The sequence below is a fragment of the Hemitrygon akajei genome, chromosome 11 (assembly GCF_048418815.1).
Source record: "Hemitrygon akajei chromosome 11, sHemAka1.3, whole genome shotgun sequence".
NCBI lineage: Eukaryota > Metazoa > Chordata > Chondrichthyes > Myliobatiformes > Dasyatidae > Hemitrygon > Hemitrygon akajei.
Window position 1 is genome coordinate 99,028,006 of NC_133134.1, and position 11,337 is coordinate 99,039,342.

At 50.6% G+C, this 11,337-nt stretch overlaps 1 protein-coding gene across 1 annotated transcript in view; it reads right to left on the reverse strand.

Moving 5' to 3' along the window:
• The window catches only part of myo1eb (myosin IEb), a 127,083-nt gene extending 116,461 nt beyond the window's left edge, over positions 1–10,622 (reverse strand). Inside the window, exon 1 of the mRNA XM_073061370.1 lies at positions 10,233–10,622. Within this exon, the coding sequence (XP_072917471.1) occupies positions 10,233–10,235 (3 nt within the window). The 5' untranslated portion in view covers positions 10,236–10,622. The remainder of the gene's footprint in view (positions 1–10,232) is intronic.
• Between the last annotated feature and the right edge of the window lie 715 nt (positions 10,623–11,337).

Here is an 11,337-nt window from a genome sequence, read left to right on the forward strand (position 1 = left end):
CAGAAACTTGGCAGTTTCAACGAAACCGCATGAACAGATGCGGCGTCGGTCATCTCCGGTCCAAAATCGTTTGGACCGTTGGGGTCACCAATTGTAGTGGTGTGCTACATGCAGCGCTAAAATAACGACACGGAGTCGGTAAACTGCAATTAAAGATAATTTTATTCGAACTTCACAGTCTTGCTTTAAAGCCTCCCTCATCCCGCCCCCCCCGGGCGCGGATGCTCCAAGAGACACGGACTCGCAAACCCCCGCAGGCTTTTCTCCCTTTGTTGCGGACCTGGCCTTTGTGCCTGCGCGCTGGCTAATTGTGAGCCGGTTCGAGTGTGCTAGGAAGTGGGTCGCCACAGTACATCCCTTTAGGTCAGAGATGAGGAGGGATTTATTTAGCCAGTGGGTGGTGAACCTGTGGAATTCATTGCCACAGATGGCTGTGGAGGCCAAGTTATTGGGTATAGTCTGATAGGTTCTTGATTAGCCAGGGTGTCAGGCGTGCCGGGGGAAGGCAGGGGTTAAGATGGACAGTAAATCAGACATGGGAAAGTGGTGGAAGAGCTTCGATGGGCTTGCTGCAATGTCTGATGGTCTGACAGTGATGTGGATGTGAGTGCACAGGCGAAGCAGCTACCCTGGGCTGAGTGGCCTATGTCTAACGGTCTGACAGTGATGTGGATGTGAGTGCACAGGCGAAGCGGCTACCCTGGGCTGAGTGACCTATGTCTAACGGTCTGACAGTGATGTGGGAAAGATGGAGGAGAGGATCTGACTCAATGGGCCAAACATCCTGTCTGATGGTCTGACAGTGATGTGGATGTGAGTGCACAGGCGAAGCAGCTACCCTGGGCTGAGTGGCCTATGTCCAACGGTCTGACAGTGATGTGGGAAAGATGGAGGAGAGGATCTGACTCAATGGGCCAAACATCCTGTCTGATGGTCTGAAGCTTCTATCGCTGGTGCAGAATCAAGGGAGAGATTGAAGGGAGGAACAGCAATCATGAGTTATCAGGTCCCAGAATGTCGAGTGGCCACAGTAAGTGAGCGAGCTGGTCTCCTTCCCACACGTGACCACCTTCTCTTGCTAACAGACACAAGAGATTCCACAAATGATTGTGAGGACTGCTGAGAGAATCATCGGGGGGGTGGGGTGGGGGTCAGGAGTGCTGCATACGCAGTGATCCCTCCCATCTGTCCAGTAAGCTCTCTGACCCCTGCCACCAGGCAGGAGGTACCACAGCACTCGGACAGTTAGGATGGGAAACAGCTCCTTCCCCCAGGCTGTGAGACACTGAACTCCCTATCACCACCCGGGTCTCATCATGTATGAAACACCAGTAGTGTTACACAGTTTACTGTTTACTTTCTGACTTGTGTCATAAATACACCTTATTATTTGTTAATTTATTTGTGGTAACATTACCTTATGTGTTATGTGTACTGTGTTGTGCACCTCGGTCCAGAGGAACTCTGTTTCGTTTGGTGGTATACACGCGTATGATAGAATGACAATAAACTTGAACTTGAGAGGTTTGGAATCCCTGAGCAACACACACAAAATGCTGGAGGAACTCGGCAGGCCAGCCCCCTGTGGAGGAGGAAAGGCAGTTGAAGCTTTGGGCCAAGACCTTTCATCGTTCGTGGCCAGGCCTGTTCTGACTGGAGTTTAGAAGACCAAGGGACGGGGGATCCTTCCCCAGCATTTTGCCTGCGTTGCTCAAGATTTCCAGCGTCTCTAGAACCTTGTGCACACAAAGTTTCAGGCTCTGTCTGAGCCAGGAGCGGAATATCCGCCACTTGCTGTGGCGTAAACACCAGGCCTGAGCAGTTGGACGACTGCCACAGGTGACGTGCTTGCAGTTCTCCTATTTGGCTGTGAGGAAGGGCAGGTACATTCCTGTGTGTGTAGGAGTTTCCCAGTGTGCAGGTCAGGGCAGGAGCATCCCCACAAGATAAAACGGAGGTGCTGAAGGCACGTAACGGGGCAGCCAACTGTGAGAGGGGGAGGACAGGGGGAGCAGAGGGGGGGAGAGGGGGAGAGGGGGGGAGAGGGAGAGAGAGAAAGGGAGAAAGGGAAGAGAGAGTGTGGGAAAAGGAGTGGGTTGAGAAAGAGGGAGGGAGCAAGGGGGGAGAGAGGGAGAGTGAGAGGAAGCGTAAATTCCACATCAGCTCGTGCATTTGCCCATATCCCAATAAACCTTCCCTATCCCAGTGAATTTTATGTTACTGTATTCTTGTACCTGCTCAACCACTTCTCAGTCCAACTTACCAACCAGCCTCTGAGTGAAAAAGTTCCTGCCCAGTTTCTATTAAGTCTCTCCCCCTGTCATGTTAAACCTTTCCCTGCAGTTCTTGATTCCCAACGCTGTGAAGACTGTACAGGTTTACCCTATTGCTGTCCCTCACAATCTATTAGATCATCTCTCAGTCAAATATATGGCAAGGAAGATGTCCTAGCCTGCCCAAATCGCCTGCTTCCCCTTGTTCTGCTGGAATGCATTGTTATAGCGAAATGATCTAGATAGGTGGCATGCAAAACAAAGTTTCGAAAACTCCATTCCTCAGCCTTGTGGCAGTCGTGGATAAGGAGTTTTGAGGGGGGTGGGGAAATATCACAACCTGCACCTCACCCTCACTCACCTAATTCCATCCGGCTTTCACCCCTGCAGTACTCCTGTTCTCCCCCAAGAGGTTCCTTCCCCCTATCATCCCTCCCTTATCCACTGATCGCTGAATTCTCTTATCACGTCCCAGCACCTACAGCCTCTCGTGTCTCCATTTAACACTTTCCACCCCTCCACTACCTTGCTCCTCTCTCACCTGGCAAATGTGGTCTTCAGGAGCAACTTCGGCTCAATTCATAAGTTACTTATTCACTCGGAGGCCACTTTAACCACTGGCTGTATGTTCGGTTTAAGTGGAGTGGCCATTGTGTGAGTGGGCCAGTGCTCGAGAGGGAAGTGGAGTGGCCATTGTGTGAGTGGGCCAGTGCTCGAGAGGGAAGTGGAGTGGCCATTGTGTGAGTGGGCCAGTGCTCGAGAGGGAAGTGGAGTGGCCATTGTGTGAGTGGGCCAGTGCTCGAGAGGGAAGTGGAGTGGCCATTGTGTGAGTGGGCCAGTGCTTGAGAGGGAAGTGGAGTGGCCATTGTGTGAGTGGACCAGTGCTCGAGAGGGAAGTGGAGTGGCCATTGTGTGAGTGGACCAGTGCTCGAGAGGGAAGCGGAGTGGCCATTGTGTGAGTGGGCCAGTGCTCGAGTGGGAAGCGGAGTGGCCATTGTGCGAGTGGGCCAGTGCTCGAGTGGGAAGCGGAGTGGCCATTGTGTGAGTGGGCCAGTGCTCGAGAGGGAAGTGGAGTGGCCATTGTGTGAGTGGGCCAGTGCTCGAGTGGGAAGTGGAGTGGCCATTGTGTGAGTGGACCAGTGCTCGAGAGGGAAGTGGAGTGGCCATTGTGTGAGTGGACCAGTGCTCGAGTGGGAAGTGGAGTGGCCATTGTGTGAGTGGACCAGTGCTCGAGTGGGAAGTGGAGTGGCCATTGTGTGAGTGGACCAGTGCTCGAGAGGGAAGTGGAGTGGCCATTGTGTGAGTGGACCAGTGCTCGAGTGGGAAGTGGAGTGGCCATTGTGTGAGTGGGCCAGTGCTCGAGTGGGAAGCGGAGTGGCCATTGTGTGAGTGGGCCAGTGCTCGAGAGGGAAGTGGAGTGGCCATTGTGTGAGTGGGCCAGTGCTCGAGTGGGAAGTGGAGTGGCCATTGTGTGAGTGGGCCAGTGCTCGAGTGGGAAGCGGAGTGGCCATTGTGTGAGTGGACCAGTGCTCGAGTGGGAAGCGGAGTGGCCATTGTGTGAGTGGGCCAGTGCTCGAGCAGGAGGTGGAGGCTTTGGCTCATTGAGGTGAGACATAGACCACAGGTAGATTTATTACACATTTAGAGCAGTGGGTTTGCCAAGCAGGATAGTGGGATGTGGAAAGGCAGGGAGACTCCAGTGTTCCTCATAATAACACCATCTGCAGCTTCTAACAGACAGCATTAGGAGCCGGAGCTGGAACTGGATGAATTCCGGATCGTTTGGCAGTCTGAGGGATTGTTGGACAGGATATGCAGGGAGATAGTTATACCCAAGGTGCAGGACACAGGTAACTGGGTGACCGTCAGGAGGAGGAAAGGAGATGGGCAGCCAGTGCACAGAACCCCAGTGGCCACTCCCCTCAACAACAGGTATACCACTTTGAATACTGTTGGGGAAATGACCCAGCAGAGAAACCCACTGTGGCTCTGAGTCTCAGAAGGGAAGCGGGGCGAAGAGGTGAGCTGTAGTGATAGGGATTTGTTTGTTCGGGGAACAGAAAGGAGTATCTGTAGACAAGATCAAAATTCCCAAACAGTATGTTGCCTCCTGGGTGCCAGGGTCAAAGACATCTCATATTATGTCCACAGCATTCTTAGTGGGAGGGTGAACAGCCAAAGGTAGTGGTCCATGTCGGTACCGATATCACGGGTAGGATGGGTGACGAGGTTCTGCAAAGTGAGTTCAGGGAGTTATATGCTAAGATGAAGGACAGGACTTCCAGGATTGTGAGTTCAGGATTGCTACCTGAGCCACATGCTGGTGAGGCCAGAAGTAGAAAGATCATACAGTTCAATGTGTGGCTAAGGAGATGGTGCAGGAGGGAGGGCTTCATATTTTTGGATCATTTGGCTCTCTCCCAGGGGAGGTGGGACCTGTAGAGAAGAGAGAGTTTGCATCTGAACTGGAAGAGGACTGATGTCCTAGCAGGAAAGTTTGCTAGTGTTGCTCATATTTTAAACTAGGGTTTAAACTAGAGTTGCAGGGGGTTTGGACCAGAGTGACAGACACTGCAGTAGTTGTGAAGAAAGGTGTTCAGCACACATACAAGGTCAGGAATCAAAAGGTCAGGCGTGGTGGGACAAATGCTTTCAGCTGTGTACATTTCAATCCGAGGCATATTGTAGGAAAGGCGGATGAGTTTAGTGCATGGATTAGCAGGTGGAACTGAGGGATATTGGGGCTCTGGTTAAGAAAAGGAAGGAGGTACGAATGAGGTAGTCGAGGAATATTAGAAATGCAAGAGAGTACTTAAGGACGAAATCAGGAGGGGCTAAAAGAAGTTGCTCTAGCTGACAAGGCGAAGGAGACTCCTACGGGCTTCTGCAGATACGTTAAGAGAAAAAAAAATTGCATTAGCACAAAGTTGGACCTTTGGAAGATCAGAATGGTAACCTTAGCCAAAAGAGACAGGGGAGAAAGTTAATTGATTTTTTTTGTCTGCAAACACGAGGAAATCTGCGGATGCTGGAAATGCAAACAACACACACAAAATGCTGGTGGAACACAGCAGGCCAGGCAGCATCTATAGGGAGAAGCACTGTCGATGTTTCCGGCCGAGACCCTGACGAAGGTCTTTTCCCTATAGATACTGCCCGGCCTGTTGTGTTCCACCAACATTTTGTGTGAGTTTTTGTCTCTGTATTTACCCGGGAGAAGGACACAGAGTCTATAAAAGTGAGGCAAAGCAGTAGAGAGGTCATGGACCCTGTACAGATTACAGAGGAGGAGACGTTTGCTGTCCTACAGCAAATTGGGGTGCATAAAACTCCAGGACCTGATAAGGTGTTCACTTGGACCCGGTAGGAGGCTAGTTCAGAAACTGCAGGGGCATTAGCAGAGATACGTAAAACATCTTTTGCTACGGGTGAGGTGCCAGAGGACTGGAGAATAGTTAACGGTACTCCATTTGCTTAAGAAAGGCTCTGAGAATAAGCTAGGAAATTATAGGCTGGTGAGCCTGACATCAGTAGTGGGTAAGTTATTGGAAAGTATTTTAAAAGACTGGATATATGAGTATTTGGAATAGGGATCGATTAGGGATAGTCATCATGACTTTGTGCATGGTTGGTCATGTCTAATCAATATTATAAAGGCTTTCAAGGAAGTTAGCAGGAAAGTTGATGAAGGCAAGGCAGTGGATGTTGTCTATGTGGACTTTATCAAAATCTTTGAAAAGGTCCCACATGGAAGATTGGTCAAAAAGGTTCAGTCGCTTGGCATTCAGGAAGAGGTAATATATTGGATTAGACATTGGCTTTGTGGGAGAAGCCAGAGAGTGGTAGTAGAGGATTGCTTCTTTGACTGAGGCCTGTGACTAGTGGAGTGCCGCAAGGATTGGTGCCGGGTCCATTGTTGCTTGTCATCTATATCAATGATCTGGATGAATATGTGGTAAACTGGCTCAGCAAATTTGCAGATGAAACCAGGATTGGTGGAGTAGCGGAGAGCGAGGAAGACCACCAAAGCTTGCTGTGGGATTTGGACCAGCGGGAAAAATGGGCTGAAAAATGTCGGATGAAATTTAATGCGGACAAGTGTGAAGTATTGGGAAGACCAACCAGGGTAGGACTTACACAGTGAGCAGTAGGGCACTGAGGAGTGTGGTAGAACAGAGGGATCTGTCCTTGAAAGTGGTGTCACACGTAGATAAGGTTATAAAGAAAGCTGTGGCATGTTGGCCTTTATAAATCAATACTTTGAGATCAGGAATTGGGGTGTTATGTTGAAATTCTATAAGATGCTGGTGAGTCCTAATTTGGAGTATTGTGTGCAGTTTTGGTCACCTACCGACAGGATAAGATTGAAAAAGTGCAGAGAAAATTTACAAGGGTGCTGCTGGAACTTGAGGACCTGAGTTATAAGGAAAGATTTGATAGAGGTATGCAAAATTATGAGGGGTATAGATAGGGTAAATGCAACCAAGTTTTTTTTTTCCACTGAGGTTGGATGATACTACAGCTAGAGGTCATGGGTAAAGGGTGAAAGGTGAAATGGTAAAGGGGAACAAGAGGGGCAATGAGTTTGGAATGATGAGGGTGTAGAATGAGCTACATCAGAAGTGGTGGGTATGGGTTCGAAGTGAACACTTAAGAGAAATTTGGATAGGTACATGGATGGGAGGGGGTCAAAGGGCCACGGTCCAGGTGCAGGTCGATGGGACTAAGCATATTAATGGGTTTGCATGGATTAGATGGGCCAAAGGGTCTTTTTTGGTGCTGTAGTGTTCCGTGACTCTATGAGGTGAGCAGTTTTTGAGATACTCCAACCAACCCATCCGGCACCAACAATTATCCGACTGCTAAAGTCACTTCGTTGATATGATTTCCCCATTCTGATGCTTGGTCTGAACAACAACTGAACCTCTTGACCGTGTGGGCATGTTGTTATCTATTGAGTTGCTGCCACGTGATTGGCCGATCAGATTAGCGAGCAGGTGTACCTCATAAAGTGGTCACTGAGTGTACATCTCCTTTGGTTAATTATTATCACTCACTGTGGTACAGTGACAATCTTTGTTTTGCATGCCAGATCACTTCATTACAACAGTCCGCTGAGGCAGTGCAAGGGGAAGAGCGGTGACAGGACGTCAGACTTACAGAAAAAGTGCAGTGCAGGCGGAAAGTAAGGTGCGAGGGTGGCAACGAGGTAGATCACCCATCTCACATACTGTTCCAGTGTGTCTTGCACGCTGCTCAGACACATCTGAATACACAGTGCAGAGAGCTGGAACAAGGCAAAACAACAGCAATGCAGAGTAAAAGCCTCCAAAAAAGTACAGTGCAGGGGAACAATAAATTGCAAATTCACAACCAGGTACATTGTGAGGCCCAGAGTCCATTTTACACGTGAGAGGTTCATTCAAGAGTCTGAGAACTGTGGGAGAGGAGTTGTCCTTGAGCCGGGTTGTATGTGCTTTCAGACCCAATGGGAAGGAGGAGATAAGAGAATGGGGACTTTGGTTATGCCGGCTGCTTTACTGGTTCTCTCCCCACCATGCAGGACGTCTCCAAAAGGAGATGCCTTTTGCTCTGCAGTTCTGAGGCTCAACAACAGGTAGCCAGAACTGCCCAGTGCATCACTGGCACCAGCCCACCCACCACACTCTACAGAAAGGTGCCAGTAACCCACCCGCCCTGCTCATGGACTGTCTGCCCCACTCCCATCAGGGAGGAAGCTACGGAGCATCCACACCAGGAGCAGCAGACTCTAAAACAGTTACCTCCCCCAAGCTGAGCAACACGAACCCACCACCACTCTATCATTTCCTGTCAGTCAGCTCCTGTGCCGAGTGTCACTTTATGTACACTCAATGTTATTTAATGTGTTTATTGTGTTCTTTATCTGACAGTGAATTGTTTTGTGTTGTATCAGGTCCAGAGTAACAATTATTATGCTTGTGTACTGGAAACGATATTAAACAATCTTGAATCTTTAATCTCAAGAAGGCAGTATCCATCACTGAGGACTCTTACTCTCTGGGACACGCCCTCTCCTCATTACTACCATCGGGGAGGGGGTACAGACGCCTGAAGACACTCACTCTACCCTTTAGGAACAGCTGCTTTCCCTCCGCCATCAGATTTCCATGAACTCTACCACTTTTGCACTATTTACTAATTTTTTTATAGACACACGAGAAACGTCAGAGAAAATAACCCGATTCTGACCACACTGGCTTCCTCCCACACGTGGAGTCTGTTATAGACCTGGCCAGCCCCGTCGTGGGCACAACCCTGCACGCCACCAAGGGTCACTGCCTCACAAAGTCGACATTCACCACCCAGGGTGCGGCCTCATCTCATTACCACCGTTGGGCAGTTGGGTACAGGGGCATGAAGACACACACGAAACGAATCAGAAACACTTCCTTACACTGTATTCCGTCTGCCATTTCTTTGTCCATTCTCCCACGTCCTTCTGCCTCCTCATTGCAATCTTCCCCTCCACCTATCCACCTGCAGCATTACAGCAAAGGTACTGGCATGGATAGAGGAATGGCTGACAGGCAGGAGGCAGCGAGTGGGAATAAAGGGGGCCTTTTCTGGTTGGTTGCCAGTGAGTAGTGCTGTTCCTCAGGTGTCAGTATTGGGACCACTACTTTTCACATTGTTTGTCAATGATTTAGATAATGGAATTGATGGCTTTATGGCAAAGTTTGCAGATGATACAAAGATAGGTGGAGGGGTAGGTGGTGCTGTGGAAGCAATGCGATTGCAGCACGACTTAGACAAATTGGAAGAATGAGCAGAAAAAGTGGCAGATGGAATAGTGTTGGGAACTGTATGATAATGCATTTTGGTAAAAGGAACAATAGTGGGGACAATTATCTAAATGGGGAGAAGGTTCAAACATCAGAGGTGCAGAGGGCTGAGGAGTCCTCGTTCAAGGCTCCCAGAAGGTTAATTTACAGGTCGAGTCTGCGGTAAAGAAGGCAAATGCAATGCTTGCATTTATTAAAAGGAGATAATGCTGAGACTTTATAAGACACAAGTCAGTCTGCACTAGGAGTATTGTCAACAGCTCTGGGCCCATATCTCAGAGAGGATGTGTTGTCATGGGAGAGAGCCCAGAGGAGCACGAGGATGATTCAGGAATGAAGGGGTGTTTGGCAGCTTTGGGCCTGTACTCACTGGAATTTAGGAGAATGTGGGGGGATCTCATTGAAACCAATCAAATATTGCAAGAAGTAGATAGGGTGGATGTGGAGAGAACGTTCCCTATAGTAGAGGTATCCAGACCTTTTAGAACAGAGTTTAGGAGGAAATCGTTTGATAGTGGTAAATCTGTGGAATGTTCTGGTATAGACTGCGGTGGGGGCCAACTCCGTGGGTATATTTAAGGCAGAAGTTGATCGTTTCCTGATTGGTCAGGGCATCAAAGGATTTGACGAGAAGGGAGGTGTATGGGTTGAGTGGGATCGGTGATCAGCCATGATGGAATGGGAGCGCAGAATCGATGGGCTGAATGGCCTGATCCTGCTCCTATGTTTTCTGGCCTTTCGGCCTCACAAGCCTCCTCGTTATGATCTTGCACTTTATTGTTTACCTGAACTTATTTTTGCGACAATAATAAACCATTTCCAGCACCAACTGCTTTCAATCTCTCACACACACACACACCAGCCAGTGACACAATCGATCCTCTTCCCCGGAGGCACAAGCAGAAGCAACGAAAAAAAAGTCAGCTCCCGGGTAACTCAGTGACCTCGCCTGCGCGGAAGAATTGACCATGGGCTAACAGTCACACTTTTTAAAAAATAAAACACACGCCAGAAAAATCGTCTTCAACTTTCCGACCAAAGTTATAAAGAAACTTTTGCTTAAAAGATTTCTTTCTCGGCCGCTCCCAAAACCCCGCAGCAAAGATCGGAAGTTTGGAATAGGTTCGTAACTTACCATCTTGCAGCGATTCAGAAAACTGGGTCAACCTTCACCTTCCTGGGTTTCGCCCAGTGGCCCTTTGGCAAGAGAAAGGTCTTAAAACACCGCCGGTGTCTTCTCCCCTTCTCGGGCCATGAATCACCTGCTTGATCGCCAGTCACAGGCAATAGAAACCCTTGGAGTGGCAATCCTTCCTCCGCCGCGCTCTCGGCTGCGATGCCTCAGGAACTGGTTACCGCGGACTCAGGTACGGGCAGGTAGGCGCACAGCGAACCCATTCAAGAATTCTGGGTATGTCGAGGTGTGTCCGACGGGGCGGGAGCCGCACCAGCCGGCTCCGAGCGCACTGTTCATCTCCGCGGTTAGACCCAATCCAGCTCTCCCCCCGGGAAGGAAGAGTGGGTACAGAGGGGGGAAAGAGAGAGTGTGGCTGGAGAGAGAGAGGGGAGGGTGGGAGAGAGAGAGAGAGGGGAGGGTGGGAGAGAGAGAGAGAGGGGAGGGTGGGAGAGAGGGAGAGGGGAGGGTGGGGGAGAGAGAGAGGGGAGGGTGGGGGAGAGAGAGAGGGGAGGGTGGGAGAGAGAGAGAGGGGAGGGTGGGGAGAGAGAGAGGGGAGGGTGGGGAGAGAGAGAGAGGGGAGGGTGAGAGAGAGAGGGGAGGGTGGGAGAGAGGGAGAGGGGAGGCTGAGAGAGAGAGAGGGGTGGGTGAGAGAGAGAGAGAGAGGGGAGGGTGGGAGAGAGAGAGGGGTGGGAGAGAGAGGGGAGGGTGGGAGAGAGGGAGAGGGGAGGGTGAGAGAGAGAGAGGGATGGGTGAGAGAGAGAGGGGAGGGTGGGAGAGAGAGAGGGGTGGGAGAGAGAGGGGAGGGTGGGAGAGAGAGGGGGGAGGGTGGGGGGGAGAGAGAGGGGAGGCAGGGGGAGTGGGGAGGTAGGCGGAGTGAGGGGAGAGTTGGGGTGGGGAGAGGGGTCGGGGAGAGTGGGGGCAGAGGGGGAGAGGGGTCGGGGAGGGTGGAGGGGGCTGGTAGAGGGGTTGAGGAGGGGAGAGTGGGGGGAGAGGGCAGTGAAGTGTAGGGGCAGAGGAAGAGTGGGGGGGGAGAGTGGTGAGAGGGGGCTGGGGGGAGGCGGAG